This window comes from Petaurus breviceps, unplaced genomic scaffold (assembly GCF_028583685.1).
Source record: "Petaurus breviceps papuanus isolate PSGF00001 unplaced genomic scaffold, PetGlider_PUasm1.0 90731, whole genome shotgun sequence".
NCBI lineage: Eukaryota > Metazoa > Chordata > Mammalia > Diprotodontia > Petauridae > Petaurus > Petaurus breviceps.
Window position 1 is genome coordinate 10,153,372 of NW_027187325.1, and position 17,760 is coordinate 10,171,131.

Genomic DNA, 17,760 nt, shown 5'->3' on the forward strand with positions numbered 1-17,760 from the left:
TTCATACCACAAGACTCTGCACATACTTGAGACTGTTCTATAATACAGTAAGAAAGAATGTGCTAAAAATATCTGTAATTGCTCTCTTAGTGGTAGCAAAGAATTATAAATTAGGGTGATGCCCATTAACTGGAGAATGGTTGATCAAGTTGTGGTATGTGATTGTAACAAAGTACTATTGTGCTGTAAGAAATGAAGAGCAAGGTAATTTCAAAAAAACCTGCACTTACATGAACTGATGCAAAGTGAGAAGAACCAAGGGAATGTTGCACACAGTAACAGCAACACTGTCTGATGATTAGCTGTGAATGACTCAGTTATGCTCAGCAACATAATGATCCAAGACAATTCCAAAAGACTCATGATGAAAAATGCTTTCTGTCTACAGAGAAAGAACTGATGAAGTCTGAATGCAGATCTAAAGCATAATATTTTTCACTTTATTTTTTTGTGGTGGTTTTTTTTTGTCTGCATCTTCTTTAACTACATGACTAATGTGGAAATGTTTTGCATGACTGCACATGTGTAACCTATATCAGACTAGCTGCCATCTCAGGGAGGAGGAGGGAAGGGAAGAGAAATTTGAACTCAATATTGAAAAAGAATGTTAAAAATTGCTTTTATATGTTAGTTGGGAAAAATAAATTATCAAAAAAAAGAAAAGAAAGAGCCACATTTTGAAGGGAAAAACAGGGTCGCATCTATCTATCCATCCATCCATCCATCCATCCATCCATCCATCCATCCATCCATCCATCCATCCATCCATCCATCCCTCATCATTTCTGAAACCTCCTCCCTGTAAAAAAAAACAAACCTCTTATTTTTGTGAGAAACGAAGAAGGCTTATAAAATCAAAGGTCTTTAACCTACATTTGAAAACATAATTGTTAGGATGCATTCATTATCCAGGGTTTCTGCAAAAGAAATAGAACCATTTTGATTCTGTTGTCTTCCAAGCAATCAGTAGGGGGATATTCCTTGGTAGAATATGTTATTATGCTATTTATCAGAACATTGAGGTCATGCTATTTTGGTGTCAGTGTATTCATCTGTTTACTTCCAGTTGGGATGGGTCATTGATGTAAATATTTACTTGCTCTGTCTGTTTCACTGCTCATGATAATTTGTATTTAAGGATATTTTACTGTGTCTCACATCTTTAGAGCTGGGATTGTTAAACTCGGGTCCATAGAGATTTTAAAAGGTCCATGAACTGGAAACAAGGGGGAAAAAAGCAACTTAATTTTCATTAACCTCTGACCAAAATCTAAGATTTCTTTCAAACATTATTCTAAGAATGTGTCCATTGGTTTAATCAGTCTGCATAAAGAGCCCATGAGCAAAAAAAAGGTTAAGAACCCCTGCATTATAACTAGTTTTAAAATAGCCAAAGAAATGTATAGATGTCTATGTTCTATGAATTATATTGGATACATTCCTGAAGATAGAAGACCACTTAACTTATGGTGCTAGCTAGTCCATTCTATGATTTTGCTAATTTACCTGAGCTTAAATCAAGATAGCTAAATGAGCCTGAAAACTCATTAGCTCAACCTTTCCATAAAATTTAAAAACAGGATATAACACAGGAAATAAATAAACAATGAATCATTTGGCAGATACTATATAAAATGTTGTCTCCCTGGATAATTAATGGCTGCTTATTCTTTAACCCTACATTTATTCATCAACAAATTCTACTTTCTAAACACTGACAATAAATTTGGTGTTTTAAATATGAACTTGATTTCTTTTTGGCCCCTCGTGACCTTAAGTAAACATCATAAAAATGGGGATAATAATTATAGTAATCAGACTCACCAGGTATTTTTAAGGTTCAAATGAGTTAATGTGTGTGAAAGTACTTTGTAATCAAAAAGTATGACATAAATTAAAACTGAGTATATGGTTTTGCAATTTCATGGTATTCCATAGTATTCCTTTCAATTTTTTGTTTTTAAAGTTCCTACATATCTGAAGACAATGGCAAAATCCTACAGATAGTTCTTCACTGCTTTAAGAAGCAATATTTTCCTCCATTAAATCTTTGAAAATCCTCTTCACTTTTCCTTCTAACTAATGCTAAAAAAAGATTCTTCCTTATATATGGACTTGGTTCCCTTTAGTACTTTTCACTACATTAAAATCCGGATTCTCTGAAATATTTTAGTCTTACTAGAATGAACTGAAAAGGAACACAGGGCTAGGAGACAAAAAACTGGTTTTTAATTCTGTGTCTGCCTCTGTGTGTCCTTGAGCAGGCTCTTAATTCTCTAGGATTCATTTTCTTCTTCTGTAAAATGAGGTTTTACATTTCTAGTCGGGAGGACTGTAATAGCAATTTAAAAAAAAAAAAAAGGATCGTAACCAGTTTGATGGAGAAGAAGATTTCAGTAAGTTCTCTGTACCGGCCTCTTCCTATCACTAGGCGAATCCTTCCAAGTGGCCAAGACTAACAGTGCTTTGACATCTCCAAGTGTAACAAATAAAATGAAGTGCTCGGTACAGCACAGTAACAGTAACATCTTTTAAGTGACGTGGGAGAGTAAGTACTTTAAAACTTTAAATATCCTATGCTTCACAAACAGTTTCCTCATTAGATATGGTGGTTTTGCATTCTCTTGGAAGAAATTAAGGGAAAAAATAAGAACAGCTGAAGAATCAATGAAAATGAACATGAAGTTCATACAGAAATGATAACAAGGCATGAGGACTGGAAAGCTAATGAGCTGTATACTGTAGTCAGTGTAACTGGTATCATGGACAGCTATGGCTAGAGCACGGTAAATTAACAGTGACTTCATGAAAAACTCAAGCTCTTTTTCTATTTTTTCCCATCTTTGAACTTTTGCAATGGCTATTTATCTAACCAACTATCTACCCCACATGCCTGTAATACAATCCTTCCTTACCTCCACATATCATAGCTGAAGCAAGATTCCATAGGACATCTTTCCTGATTGCTCACCTTCCCCCCAATTGTTAGTACTCTCCATTCCAAAATCCTTTGTACTTATTCTACTTATATTTATTGTGTATATATTTATATGTGTTTTCCTCCATCAGAATTTAAATTACTTCAGAGTAGGGATTATTTTATTCTTTTGTATTTGTATGCCCAATCCTTAGTACAGTATTTGGCACAAAGTAATAGTGTAATAAAACCTGATTTTCTGAATTCTTTTTTTTTGGAGGGGGGAAAGCAGGGTAATTGGGGTTGACTTGCCCAAGGTCACATGGCTAGTAAGTGTTAAGTATCTGAGGCTGGATTTGAACTCAGGTCCTCCTGACTCCAGGGCCAATGCTCTACTCACCATGCCACCTAGCCACCCCAGTTCTGTATTATTTCTAAAATGATACCTACAGTCAAAATGTTGGATTCAGGATGGGAGGGTTATTTACTTGGTTGTGAAACCTTTCTCTTTCCAGAACAATACTAAGTTTCCTGTACAAAAGCTGTTCCAATGTGAGCAGTACCCCTTGCTTTTGAAAATGCCCCATACAGAGTCCCTAAAGAAAGGAAAAGGCCAAATTAGATTTTAATTTGTCTCCTTTTAAAAATCTTCTCTTCCCTCTAATTAAGTCTAATTTTACTAGCATATAACAAGATGGTATAATATGGTCATAATGGGTAAAGTTACATTCAGAGTCAGTAAGATTTGGGACTTTTGACACTTCCTGGCTGTGAGACCCTGAACAAGTCACTTAACCTCAGGGCCCCCGGCAAATCCCTAATATTATATATATATATATATATATATATATATATATATATATATATATATATATATGTACTGCAAAGCAGTTACAGATCTACATTAACAGTGGGAATTTCTTAAGTGAGAGTTTCCTATACAAATAAAATGTGTACAGTAAAAAAAACAACGAATGCTCGATATCTCACCATATATAAATTTACATGGTAGCATTTTGAACTATATGGAATTATCAAGTGGAAAAGAAACTGTCTATGTTATCAAAGTACTGAATTTTTAGAAACTTGAAACTTCCATGATGAATCATTTCAAATAAGAGTAAGGAGCTAACGATCATGGATATAACCACAACGGTAAGAAAGATGATTTTTCCTTTCCTTTGTGGTATTATTGTAATGATTCTAATCCAGTTTCTTCTAGGATAAGGGGCTGGACCGACTGAATGGTGGTAACACCATGATAATACCCAGCTTCCTTGCCTAGTGCTTGATGAGAGAACAATAACTTAAAGTGAGAAGAGTGGTAAACAAGAATTATTAGACAGTGATCTGGGCTCCCAACACAATGTCCATTTCATTTCTGACCTGTATTTTAAGGTTTTGATGATTGCTTATTTCAGTGGCTACTTCGTGTGGGCATCTAACAAAACCTAATAAAATATCACAGAAACCTCTCCTTGTCACTCTCTCAATTCTACACAAACTGTTTCTATCAAAATGATTTTTTTCTCATTTACTTAAATTCAAATCACAGAGAAGCTTAGCCAAAAGAAGGCGAGAGTTAGACTCAAGAAAACCTAGGCTTAAATCCTATTTATCACTTAAGAGCTCTATTAAGTGTGAGCAAATCACTCTAAGTCTTACTTTTACTAATCTGTAAAATTGGGATGATAATATTTTCTCTAGCTCTCTTATTAGGCTTATATAAACAACAAATGTGAATATACACAGAGGACTTGGTAAAATTTCAAGTCTGTGTGTGTGTGTGAGTGTGTTATTTTTCAGACACCTTTGAATTGTCCACATCAAAAGTAATGTGCTAGAATTTTTCTCTTTTAGGTACTGATTAATTTATTTTGATATCTTACACTTAAAAAAAGTTTTTATTGTTATTTTTTTCTCTTACAGTTATCCAAGTATTTCTCCCCCTACATCTTGCAGAGGACTATCCCATATGACAAATATTAATTTTTTAGAGGGGGGGAAAAATAAACATGACTGTTTGAAACGCTGAAAAAATCTGAAAACATACAATATGTAATACCTGTGAACTTCCCACCTCCATGAAGGTACAGATTGGGGGTGATTTCCTATATATCTTCATTCTAGAACTGCTTGATCTTCAATTTTGTTACACTTACTTTTGATTTTTTGGTACATAGTTGTTCTTTCCATTTACATGGTTATAATTATTGTGTATACTTTTTTCTTGACTGTGCTTACCTTGCTCTCCATCAATTCATATAAATCTTTCCATTTTTTTCCTATAGTGATTAGATACATTATCTCTTACTGCATTCATAACTCTATACATTTTGTTTTAGCTATTCCCCAATTGATGCACATCTAACTTTGTTAACTCTTAGCTATTGCAGAAAGTGTTTCCATAAACAAATTTGGAATATATGGGGGCATTGTTCTTATCAATGTTATGAAAATTTAATCACTTTATTTGCATAATTTCAGATTCCTTTCCAAAGTAGTTGGATGATTACACAAATACACCAACAATTTATAGTGTGTCTATCCTTCCACAAACATTCTTAACACTGCTGTCATTTTTTGTCTTTTTCCCGATTTTGCAAGGTGTAAAGTGAAACTTCAAGGATGTTCTGGTTGACATTTCTCTTCTCAATGATTTGAAGCATTCTTTCACAATCTGAGAATGCACGTAATTCTTTTAAAAGCTGTTCGTATCCTTTGACCACTAGTCTACTGAGAAACAGAGATACAGCTGTGTGTTTGTGTTTTTTCATCGTTCATAAAGCTTAGAACATCAAAGCCTTATCAAAGTTCGCCCCCATTCAACCACTTTATTTCTTATCCTTGATGCATTTTGTCTATACAGATCTTCAGTTTCAAAAAATGAGTTTTCTATTTTATCTGTTAATTGCATCTATCTCTTACTTGATGAAGACAGATCTCTCAACCTATGTAATCTCTTTCTATTCTAATTTTTCTATGACATGTTTTTAACATTGAGGTGGCCCATCTGTTTAGAATGTATTGTGGAGTGTGGTGTAAGATTTTGGCATAAGCCTGATTTCTGCCAGACTGGATTCTGGCTTGAGAACTTGAAACACCATTCCCCTTTCATCCCTGCTTATTCTCATCCCTTCCTGTGATGTTGCAGATATTTTTATTTTCCAAATGAATTGTTACTATTTTATCAGATTTGTGAAGTAACACCCCCCTCCAGCCCCAACCCCCGCAATCTGATTGATAAAGCATTAAAAGTGTCAATTAATTCTGGCAGTATTGTCGTCTTAATTATATGGGCACAGCCTATCCACAAGAACTGAATGTTCCTCCAGATATTTAAGTTTTTTATTTTCTGAAGGAGCACTTTGTAACTGTATCTATACAAATGTTTTGAGTACTTTGCTAAGCTGATCCACAGAAATTTTATGTACTTCGTAGTAGTTCAAATGGAACTTGCCTTTCTATTATTGATTCATTTTTTGTTATTATCATACAGAAAGGCTTTGAGAATTTATTTTGTAAGCTGCAACTTTGCTGAAGCTATTGCCTCAATTAGTATCTCTGCTGATTCCCTAGGATTTTCCTAGTAAACAGTCATCCATAGTTTACTCTTCTTCTATTTATCTTTATGCACTTAATTTCTTTCTCTTGTTTCTCTGTTGGTGCTAGCACTTCCAGAGTTATTTCAAATAACAATGGGAGAATGGGCATCTTTGCTTTACACCCATATATACTAGAAAAGGTCCTTGTGTGTCCTAACTGCATGTGACACTTTTGCTTTGGTTCTGGAGAGATGCTTTTTATGATATTAAAAAAGGTCCCTCCATGCCAATACTTTCTAGGGTTTTTAGCAGTAGATTGTTGTATTCCGTCAAAGGATTTTTCTACATCTAATCAGATTAACTAAAATTATCAATTTTATTCATTTTTTCAAAGAGCCAGTTTTTAGTTTTATCTTTTCTATAGTTGTTTCTGGGCAGCTAGGTGGCACAGTGGGTAAAGTGCTGGGAGTCAGGAAAATTCTTTTAAGAGTTCAAATCTGGCTTCAGACATTTACTAGCTATGTGACTCTGGGCAAGTCACTTAACCCTGTTTGCCTCAGTTTCCTCATCTGCAAAATGAGTTGGAGAAGGAAATGGCAAACCACTCCAGTATCTTTGTTAAGAAAACACTAAATGAGGTCACATAGAGGTGGACATGACTGAAATGAGTTTCCCATTTATTTATTTCCCCTCTAACATCTCTTTTATGATTATTTTAGATTTATTTGTTGGACTTCCAATTTTTAAAATGACTATTCAATTCATTAACCTTTGCCTTTTCTATTCCATTAATGGGTGTTTATAAGGGTATGATTTTTTTCCCCTGAAGGCTATTTCAGTTGCATTCCACAAATTTTGGTATGCTATCTCATCATTATCTAGAAACCAATTCATTAAAATACTTTACAACATAAGGCATATTGCTAGTTATATAAAACTAATAAATAAAAGTAAATATACATTATCACTTAGGAAGCATAATATAGACTCTAAAGAATAGACCCATATCCCACACAGAGCATATTAACCAATAATTTAGTTTAAAACTTTAGTAAATATAACAACATAAGACATTTTATATAAGGTCAAGAAGTTGTACACACAGAACAATAATGAGGCATCAGAGGACATTTTGGGAGGGAATCTGGTTACTCCACAGATAACAAATATGGTATATTCATTATATTAATCTATAAATAACTTAATATTTGCTAGGAATTGTTATAAGCATTGGGATCACAAATACAAAAAAATGAAACAATCCTACTCAAAAGTGTCTCGCATTTTAATGAAGCAGATAAGTAATTATAAAAATATGTGGCATAAATATAGTTAATAAATACATATATTTATATATATTTTATATATGCTAATATGTAAACACACACACAATATAGTTAAGTAAATGTTTGAGGCAAAGGACCTTAGTAATTGAGGGGATAAAGAAAGGCTTTATGTAGATATGGTGTTCAAGTTGTGTCTTAAAAAAAAAAAACTCTGAGGCTGAAGTAAGGAATGAAAGAATTCCAGGCACCTGGAACAGCAAATTCCATCCCACAGTCACACAGATGGGAGAAATATGACTTTGATGGGGTGCATGAGAGCAAAGAGTCCAGGATAATGCTAGTCACAAACCTCTAAGAGCTGAAGGATGATGATGTCTTTGATAGAAATAGAGGACATCAGAGAGGGGTGAGTTTAGGGGGACCGATAATGAGTTCAGTTTTGGACACCTTCAGTTTCAGGTGTCTTTGGGGCATATTATTTCAAATTTCAATGGACAACTAATGATACAGACCTGAAGGGCAGAGGAGAGAATAGAGCTACATCCACAGTTTTGTGAGTTTTTCACATAGAGATGTTAAACGCCCACCAGAGCTGATGAAGTTGCCAACTAACATCAAAAGGTTACAGATAAATCCTTTAATAAAACAACACAAATCTAAGAATTAATCTAAACTCTTTATGAATCTATTTTTGTTTTCAATTTATACCTTTTAAGTTAAATTGTTGGTTAAGCCAATATTTCTTTTTAACTATCTAAAATTTTACCTTCAACCATAAGTCAGAGAGACAGGTATTGTATTGGGAAAATAAGAATTCTTATTTCCCACTCTTTCAACTTTGTACTTTGCCCCATTTTTGGTTTTATTATTCTAGAATTTTATGAAAAAGTCTTTGTCTAATCCATCTATACCTATTATGTCTTACAAAAGTTGATCAAATCCCACTCTTGGGACTTATAATTTCAATCTAAATCTTGATTTTTAAGAATCATTGTTAATCAACAAAGGATTATAAATAACACAAAGCTTTTCAAAAGTCATTATCAAGTCTGGTGCCCCCTTGAAATTAAAAAAAACCTTATTTTGCAACTAAATTATTATCAAAGGTATAAGAACTAGAAATAGAAAGATCATTTAGTCTAAGATCCTCATGTTACAGATAAGGAAACTGAAGGCTGATATAGGCTAAGTAACTTACTGAAGATCATACAATCATTCCTTGCAAATTTTTCCATTTGTTGAATTTAGGCTCAAACAACCAAAACTTATTACATAAAAGTAATATTAAAAACTATTTTGTTTAAAACTTAAATTTTTAAAATAAAATTGGTAACCATTGCCTCAAAGCTCATTTTCTCTGTGGGTCAATGAGCAGAAGTAAAATTCACTATATTTTAGTTTCCTGTGCTATGAAAAGGTAGATTTCAAATTTAAAGAAAGTAGATTTAATGATTGGACAAGAGGATTAAAACCTGAAAGAAAATAATTCATTATGCTTTAGGGTCAAAACAAAAAAAAAATAGGCTAACAAATAGGGAGAAGTATACAGGAAAGGTTAAGAAAGTGAATATTAAATTATCAAACTTTAAAAGTTTCAGAATACTGTAACAAATTAGACTTACTGGGTTGTCCGTAGAATCATCAGCCAATTGTAAACCAAAATAATCTCTCTCTGTTAAATCAAGATGTTTGAAGACTGTATCCAATAGAACTTGTCCCTGATCGTGTTTCTAGAAGAAAAATAAAAGAAAAAAATTATGCCATCATAATACATTGAAATTCTAACCTGGAAATTTTTCACCTTCTGTTAAGATTGGAGACTATCCCCATGCTGATTCTATCTACAAAAATGGGAAAGAAAAAAGAATACTCCAAAGTAATATGAAATGATGAACTTCCAAAAATGAGAATGCATTTTTTGTAATAAAATTTGGATTTCATTTAAAAGGTATTGGTTTTTGGATGAAGAAAATCATAGCAGTTAGAATTAGTAACAGGGAGGAATAGTAGGGAGAAAAATCTTTGCACAAAAAATTTCTTGACAAAAGTATGATATTAAACAAATTGAGGAAACTGACAAAAAATACACAAAATTAAAAACTACTCTTCAATATATATGTTTCAAAGGACGTGCTCATTTTCAAAAGTGAAAACTATTACCTAGAACAGAAAAAAATGCTCAGGCACTGATAATGAAATGTACAAATTACAGTAACTCAAGCTTCAATTCATACAGATCAAATTGGCAACACAGTAACAGTTGAAAATAGTGTTAGGGGAGCTATGAGAAGACATATACAATAATACACTGCTGGTAAAGTGTGTCATTTCTGATAAACAATTATACCTACAAGTTTTTATACGGTTCATATTCATGACCCCGAGATCCCACTACTAAGCATGTTTCCTAAGAAGGTCAAAGACACAAAGAAATGTTCCACATAAACCAAAATACATATAGCGCTTCTTTTATAGTAATAAAAAACTGGAAACAGAGTGGACTACTAGTTAGGAAATGGCTCTAGACAAAGTGAAGTATACAGATATAAAGAAATATTACTGCAATATAAAAATAGAGACTTTGAAGTAGTCTGTTCAGCATTTGGAACCTATGTAACCAGTCCCCTTCCTAACTTCCCAATTTACTCCTCTCCATACACTCTACAATCCAGCTGCACTAGTCCACTTGCTGTAATACTCAACAGTCCCATCTCCCAGCTATGCTTTTTGACTGGCTGCCTCTCCCTCAGGCTCAGAATAAGCTCCTTCTTGACCTTTACCTTCTGGCCTCCATGCCTCCTTTCAAAACTCACCTCAAATTCTCCTTTCTGCAAGAGATCATCCCACCTCCTACAACTAGCACCTTCCCTCTGAGAATACCTTACGCGCGCACACACACACATACACACACACATATATATGTGCATACACAATTATTTATTTATATATGTATATATACACATGTGTATGTGTGTGTATGTGCTGTCTATTTCTTTAGAAAAGGAGTTCCTTGTGTAGGGACTGTAATCTTGACCTTTTCTGGTATCCCAATTACTTAGCACAATTCCTGGCACATGATAGGAGCTTAATAAATGACTGTTTTTGTTATCATATTCAATATCTCCCAACAGCAAGAATACTAGGGAAGCACTAATTATCTATCTGTCATGTCTCCCTCTCACCATGTGACCAATCATTTTTCTCTGTCTCACAAAATTCCTTGATGATGTCCTACATGTCTCTGAAATGCCTCATGGTTTATATTACAGTCTATTTACACACACCATTTGACTTTCTGTAGCCCTCTATGTGATATTTAACTTTCTGTAGCCCTCTATGAGATATTTACCTTAGTTCTTTAAAGGTAGTGGTGTTAATGTCTCACTGACAAAAACAAACTGGTGAAATATTATTATTAACAATATGGGCCTTCACTTTCTGGGGAAACTTGTGACTCTGTGATCCCCCAAAACAGTTCAACATGCTACTCTGGGTCCAGCTCACCCTCCATCTGTACCATGTGACACAGACATAATAGAAGCAGACAAGCTCTATAGAGTCTCCTTTCAAATATATGTTAAAACACGGACAAAAAGACATTTCTCAAACATTTCTCCATTCCCATGAGGATAGACAAGCCAAACTCCTCTGAGTGATTATAGGTCTCTTCCGGGAGAGTCTGCCATACTTTGGGGAATAATATAATTTACACCTGGGGGACATTCACAGAGAATCCCCCTTCACCTGGATTCAAAGTTGGATTTCCTTCATCTTGGCTAGTATGTGTGTGTCTCCCTGCTTTATGCCTCGCTCTATTTTAAATGTCAGGCAGTCAGGGAAGAAGGTTATTTTTTTTTTTAAATAAGCAATTGGGGTTAAGTAACTTGCTCAAGGTTACACGGCCAGTTATTTCTGGGTGTGATGCTGAGTATCAGAGCCCGGATTTGATCCAGGTCATCCCGACTCTGGGGCCGGTGCTCGTACTCACTGCGCCACCTGGCTGCCCCAAAGAAGGTTATTTCTGTTGCTCCATTTTCCAAGGAATCCTGAATGATTATACTGATCTATGGATATGAGAGACCTTGTAAAAGAGCCAGTAAGACGGCATCAGCAAATTTTTTTGTTTAAAAACAAAAAAACACCCATTGAAATCTTACACTCTACTCTTTCAGTCAGATAGTTTTGTAAAAATGTGGTCCATTACTGACTGTCACTTGCCAAGGTCTGCTTGTTTCCTGCTAATGCTCTTCTTGAGAATACCTTCAACTGATGAAGAAATGACTCACACAGATTCTGTACAGATGGCAAGGTAGGCACATGGTTTTGGCAGCTGGTGTTCACTTGGTCAAGATTTTGTTTTCAAAACACAAACAAAAAAATCCTCAGAGCTTGCTTAAACTATATTATAGCTGTCCTGGAAGCATCTTTAATGATTATAACATTATATGCACAAATCTACCAATGAAAATATCAAAAGAGAAAACTATTTATGGCACTATAGAATAATCATGCAATTTTAAATGAGGGGAAAGAGAAAGGAATAAGCTTTTGTACAAAGCCTACTCTATGGCAGGTACTCTGCTAAATCCTCTCATTGACCCTGATAACAACCCTATGAAGCAGGCATTATTATGATCCTCATTATACAGTTAAGGAGACTGAGGCATAAAGAAATTAAGCGACATGCCCAGGGTCACACAGCCAGCTAGTAAGTGTCTGAGGTCAGGTCTTCTTGATCCAAGGCCTAGCACTCTATCCACTGTGCCACCTAGTTAAACTTGGAATGCTCCAAAAATCTGAGAAATTTATAAAAGGCCTTGTAACCAGTGCTACTCTCATTCCTCCTTTCTACCTGGTTTTGCTCAAGTATTGTTAGAAATGGGTTTATCTGTGAAACATTTTTATTTACAAATTTAATACCTTAACCTAAGATTCACCATCCTAAAGTCATGTAATTTTATGGTAGATTTTGAAAAAGGTTAAGCAAGGTCCACAAATATTCTCCTTAAAATAAAGTTTTATTGAGGTTTTAAGAAATCACTTTATGCCTTTTGTAATTACATCATAGTCATTTCTGGGAGAATTCTCAGAAGAACAAATCAGAGAGAATAATTGATATAATGACCACATGTGACAATGTATATAACATTCTACTGTAACAATCACAATCTTCTTTGAATTTAGTGCCCTTATCTATAATATGAGGGAGGTTGACAAGACAGTCTCTAAGGACCCTTCTAATGAGATCCATAAATAAATTACACATACTCTACAGACTCTCTCCAGCTACACAGATTAGTAGGTAATCTATTAATTTATATCAAGTCAACAAGTGTGTATCAAGGGCCAACGACTATGTGCCAGGGACTGTGTCAAGGAGAGGGAATACAGATAAAGGTTACAAGACAGTCCCTGTTCTCAAGGAGCTTCCAGTTTAATGAGGGAAACAACATGTAAACAACTATGCAGAAACAAGGTACAGATGGGATAAACTGGAGATAATCTCAGGGGAAAGGACCTAAAATTAAGGAGCAGTGGGAGGGGGTCTTGCAGAAGACAGGAGTTTTAGTGACAATTAAAGGAATCTACGGAAGGCATATATTAAGTACTTACTACATGCCAGACAATGTGCAAACTATTGGTGATACAAATACAAGCAAAATGAAGACCGTACCTGCCTTCAAGGAGCTTACATTCCAATGGCAGAAGACAAAAAAAGCCAAGTAGAGGCAGGGGAGTGAAGATGGGGGCGCCGTGCATGGAGAAGGAAACATGAAGACTACTGCAAAGCGCATTATGTGGTCATACTGCCTAGTTCAGGGTGGACACCATAGGCAGCACAGTGAAAACTAAATATGGCTTGCCAGAACAATGCTTTCAAATGCACAAAATGCAAACGATTGTATAAGGAACAAGTTACATTCAAATAATGTTATCAACATAGTAAAAAAAAAAAAAGTTAATGGACCTCTGAAATGTATGCAAGATTAGGGCCTCAAATGAGAACCCTTAGTCTAATGGAAAAATCTGTTGAACCTGGAGTAACTTAAGTAATTGCCAATTCTGCCTCTCACACTAAGCAACACAAAGTAATTTAAAAGTCTGTCTCTCACACTAAGTAACTGTTGAAAAAAAAAAATTCATGGACCTCTAAAATGTCCCTGACCTCCTGCATACTCTGGATCCAGGTTTTCTGGAAAAATAAGGCAATTCAAAAGACAAGATTAAGGTCCCCCCTAACATCCTTAACACCTATTTCCTCAGTTCCTCATCTGAAAAATGAGCTGGAGAAGGAAAGAGTAAATCGCTTCAGTACTTTTGCCAAGAAAACCCCAAACTGGGTCACAAAGAGTTGGACAAAACTGGAACGACTGAACAAAAAAACAACCCAGTAGTACTACATTACTCATAAAGTGCAGATAACATTTAAATAGGCTTTAGAGGTTCTGGAAGTTCTTTACATATATTATGTCAGGTAATCTTACCAACAACCTTGAAATTTTTGAGGAAGGTACATATTCGTCTAAGTAGACCTTGCTTCAAAACATAATCAAAATAAAGCAATGAACTTTAGAAATTGGGAGAAAGGGCTACAAAACAACAGGGCCTCTACTGAGCTCTCCCAAATTCCCCTCCAAACAAATTCTGGGGAGGCAGAACCCACAAAAGGACGGGGTGAGACGATTTTCCAGCAGCAAAGGTCTGTCACACCAGGGTGAGCAGAGTGCACACAGTTCGGCACAGGCTGGGCCAGTACAGGCCCTGTCCCAGCAACAGGTCTTGGGGGCAACTGAATCAGCAGCTGCAGCAGCTGCTTAGAGAGCTCTCGGCCAACAGATGTTAAGAGGGTCAGACGACAGGTCAGATTACAGGGGTCCCTTTGCTGGCACCAGGGGCAGGACTCTTGCATTTTCCTGATTTGGATCTGGGTGGAAGATATGGGTCTTAGCAGAAGGAGAGAAAGAACACTAGCACACCATAGTCTGCAGTCTGAGGGGTTCAGGGACCCTAGCCACACTCCCAGGACTAAAGAGTACTTGTGGTCACTCACAGACTAAAGCATAGGAAAGGAGAGTGGCAAATATACCTCTTCTTATAGCATACCACCTTGGAAGAACTGAAAACTTTCAGGACCCCAGAATTAGCTCTAAAAATAACTGTACAAAAAAATCTCAAGTTTGTACAGTGCCTCTGCCATCCCAGAAGCAGAGTTAAAAGCCAAGAAATACACTATAAAGTGAGCAAATAAGAAAAAAGATACTGACAGTAGAAGCTAGTATGGTGACGGGGAAGATCAAAAAAAATTCAGAAGAAAACAAAGTCAAAACTGCTACATCAAAAACCTCAAAGACAAAAGTGAATTGGTTTCAGGGCCTAAAAGGATTCCTGGAAGAAATCCAAAAAGATCTTAAAAATCAAACATGAGAAGTAGAGGAAAAGCTGGGAAAAGAAATGAGGGTGATGCAAGAAAATCATGAAAAATCAGTCAACAGCTTGATAAGGGAGAAAGTAGTATAGTGCCAATGGAATATTTACAGTGCCCAGAATCATGATAAAGACCGTGACTATAAGTATCACATGACATTTGATTGCAAAATATACCAACTCTCCAGATAGAAGATGGAACTGAAGCATTTATTTAGACACCAGAAAACCCAATCCCCAAACCAGTAAGCCCATTCCATCATAGTACCAAAGATATTCAGAAGCCATAATAACACTGAGAAGCACAGCATCCTTGAGCCTTCCCACAAACCAATACAATATCAATATTTACTCACAAACCTCTCTATCTCCTTCATGAGCATCTTCTCTCCCCCATTGTCTCTCCTGCTCTGACTCCCAGCTTCCTGTGGGCTCTGTTCCCCCTTCAGCAAACTCCTCCTACCACAGGCTCCACGTGACTACATTCAGCCTTTTAGAGGGCAAAGTTTATCTTCACATCAGGGAAGCTTCCTGTGGGCTCTGCTGCACCTTTTTAGCAAATTCCCTCCATCACAGTCTCCATGTAATTACATTCAGCCTATTAAGGGGCAGTTTACTTTCAAAGCAGGGGAGGTCTTCAAACTCTCCCTAGGTACATTAAAGAGTAGGGAAGATCTTCAAAGTCCCATTCTCATTACAAGGAGGCACAAAAATTACTTAAGAAAATAACATCTTACAAAACAGAATAGGTCAAATGGTAAAAGAGGCCCAAAAGGCCAATGAAAATAAGAACACCTTAAAAAGCAGAACTGACCAAATAGAAAAAGACATACAAAAATTTACTGAGGAAAAGAACTTCTAAAAAAGGTAAAACTGGCCTCCTGAAAAAGGAGGCACAAAAGTTTATTGAAGGAAATAATTACTTAAAAAAAAAAAGAATTGGACAAACAGAAGCTGACTCCATGAGACATCAAGAAGCAATAAAACAAAATCAAAAGAATGAAAGAAATAGAAGAAAATGTGAAATATCTCACTGGAAAAACAACTGACCTAGAAAATAGATCAGGAGAGATAATTTAAGAATTAATGAACTATGTGAAAGCCATGATTAAAAAAAAAGCAGAGACATTATCTTTTAAGAAATTAACATGGGAGCTGTTAGGTGGCACACTGGCCCTGGAGTCAGGAGAACCTGAGTTGAAATGTGGCCTTAGACACTTAACACTTACTAGCCATGTGACTTTGGGCAAGTCACTTAACCCCAACTGCCCTGCCCTCCCCACTCAAAAAAAAAAAAAAGATAAAGAAATTAACAAGGAAAACTGGCCTGATATCCCAGAATCAGAGGGTAAAACAGAAATTGAAAGAATCCACCTAACACCTCCTGAGAGATCACAAAATGAAAACTATTATATTCAAATTCCAGAGCTCCCAGGTAAAGGAGAAAATACTGCAAACAGCGAGAAAGAAACAATTCAAGTATCATGGAGCCACAGTCAGGCTAACACAAGATGCTTGTACATTAAAGGATCAGAGGGCTTAGAATATGAGAATCCATATGGCAAAAGAGCTAGGATTCCAACCAAGAATCACCTACCCAAGAAAACTGAGTATAATACTTTAGGGGGGAAAACAGAACTTTCATGTATTTTTGAGGAAAAGACCAGAGCTAAATAGAAAATGTGACTTTCAAATATAAGATTCAAGAGAAGCATAAAAAGGTAAATAGGAAAGACAAATGATAAGGGATTCGATAAGCTTAAACGGATACTTGTAACTCCTAAGAACTTTCTCATTATTAGAGTAGTTATACATAGAGGGCACAGGTATAACTTGAATATGATGGGATGGTTACCTAGAAAAATAATATTCTGGTGTAGAAAAGAGAAATGCACTGTGAGGAGAAAGGGAGAGGTAAAATGGGGTAAATTATCTTACATAAAAGTGGCACGAAAGAGCTTTTACACTGGAGGGGAAGATGAGAAAGGTAGCAGGAAGTATGGGAACCCATCAATGGATTTGGCTCCAAGAAGTAATAACATGCACAGCTGGCTGTAACAGAAATCTATCTCACCATACAGGAAAGCAGGAGGGGAAGGGGGATGACAGAAAGGAGGATGGACTGGGGAAGGCAGTAGCCAGCAGTAAAACACTTCAGAGCATGAACAAGGTGAAAGGAGGAAGAGCAGGAAAAAGGGGGGAAAATAGGATGGATGGAAATGTACAGTTAGTAATTCTAACAGCAAAAAAAATTTCACAGCAAGTTTATCTTATAAAGACCTCACCTCTCAAATACATAGAAGAACCAGTCAAATTTATAAAAAAAGAGTCATTCTCCAATTGATAAATGGTCAAATGATATGCATAAGCAGTTTTCAGATTAAGTTATTAAATCTATCTATAGTGATACAAAAAAATGCTCTAAATCACTACTGATTAGAGAAATGCAAATTAAAACAATTCCAAAGTATCACCATGACTATCAGATTGGTTAAAATGACAGAAAAAGGAAATGACAAATGTTGGAGGAGATGTGGGAAAACCTAGATCTAATGCTCTACTGGTGGAATTGTATACTGATTCAGTC

General features: G+C 35.7%; 1 protein-coding gene across 6 annotated transcripts in view; it reads right to left on the reverse strand.

Annotated features, from left to right (window-relative positions):
• The window catches only part of PTPN4 (protein tyrosine phosphatase non-receptor type 4), a 225,042-nt gene that overhangs the window by 125,222 nt on the left and 82,060 nt on the right, over positions 1-17,760 (reverse strand). For all 6 annotated transcript variants that reach the window (XM_069066917.1, XM_069066916.1, XM_069066920.1 and 3 more), the window contains one exon: positions 9,371-9,478. In XM_069066917.1, the coding sequence (XP_068923018.1) occupies positions 9,371-9,478 (108 nt within the window). The remainder of the gene's footprint in view (positions 1-9,370; positions 9,479-17,760) is intronic.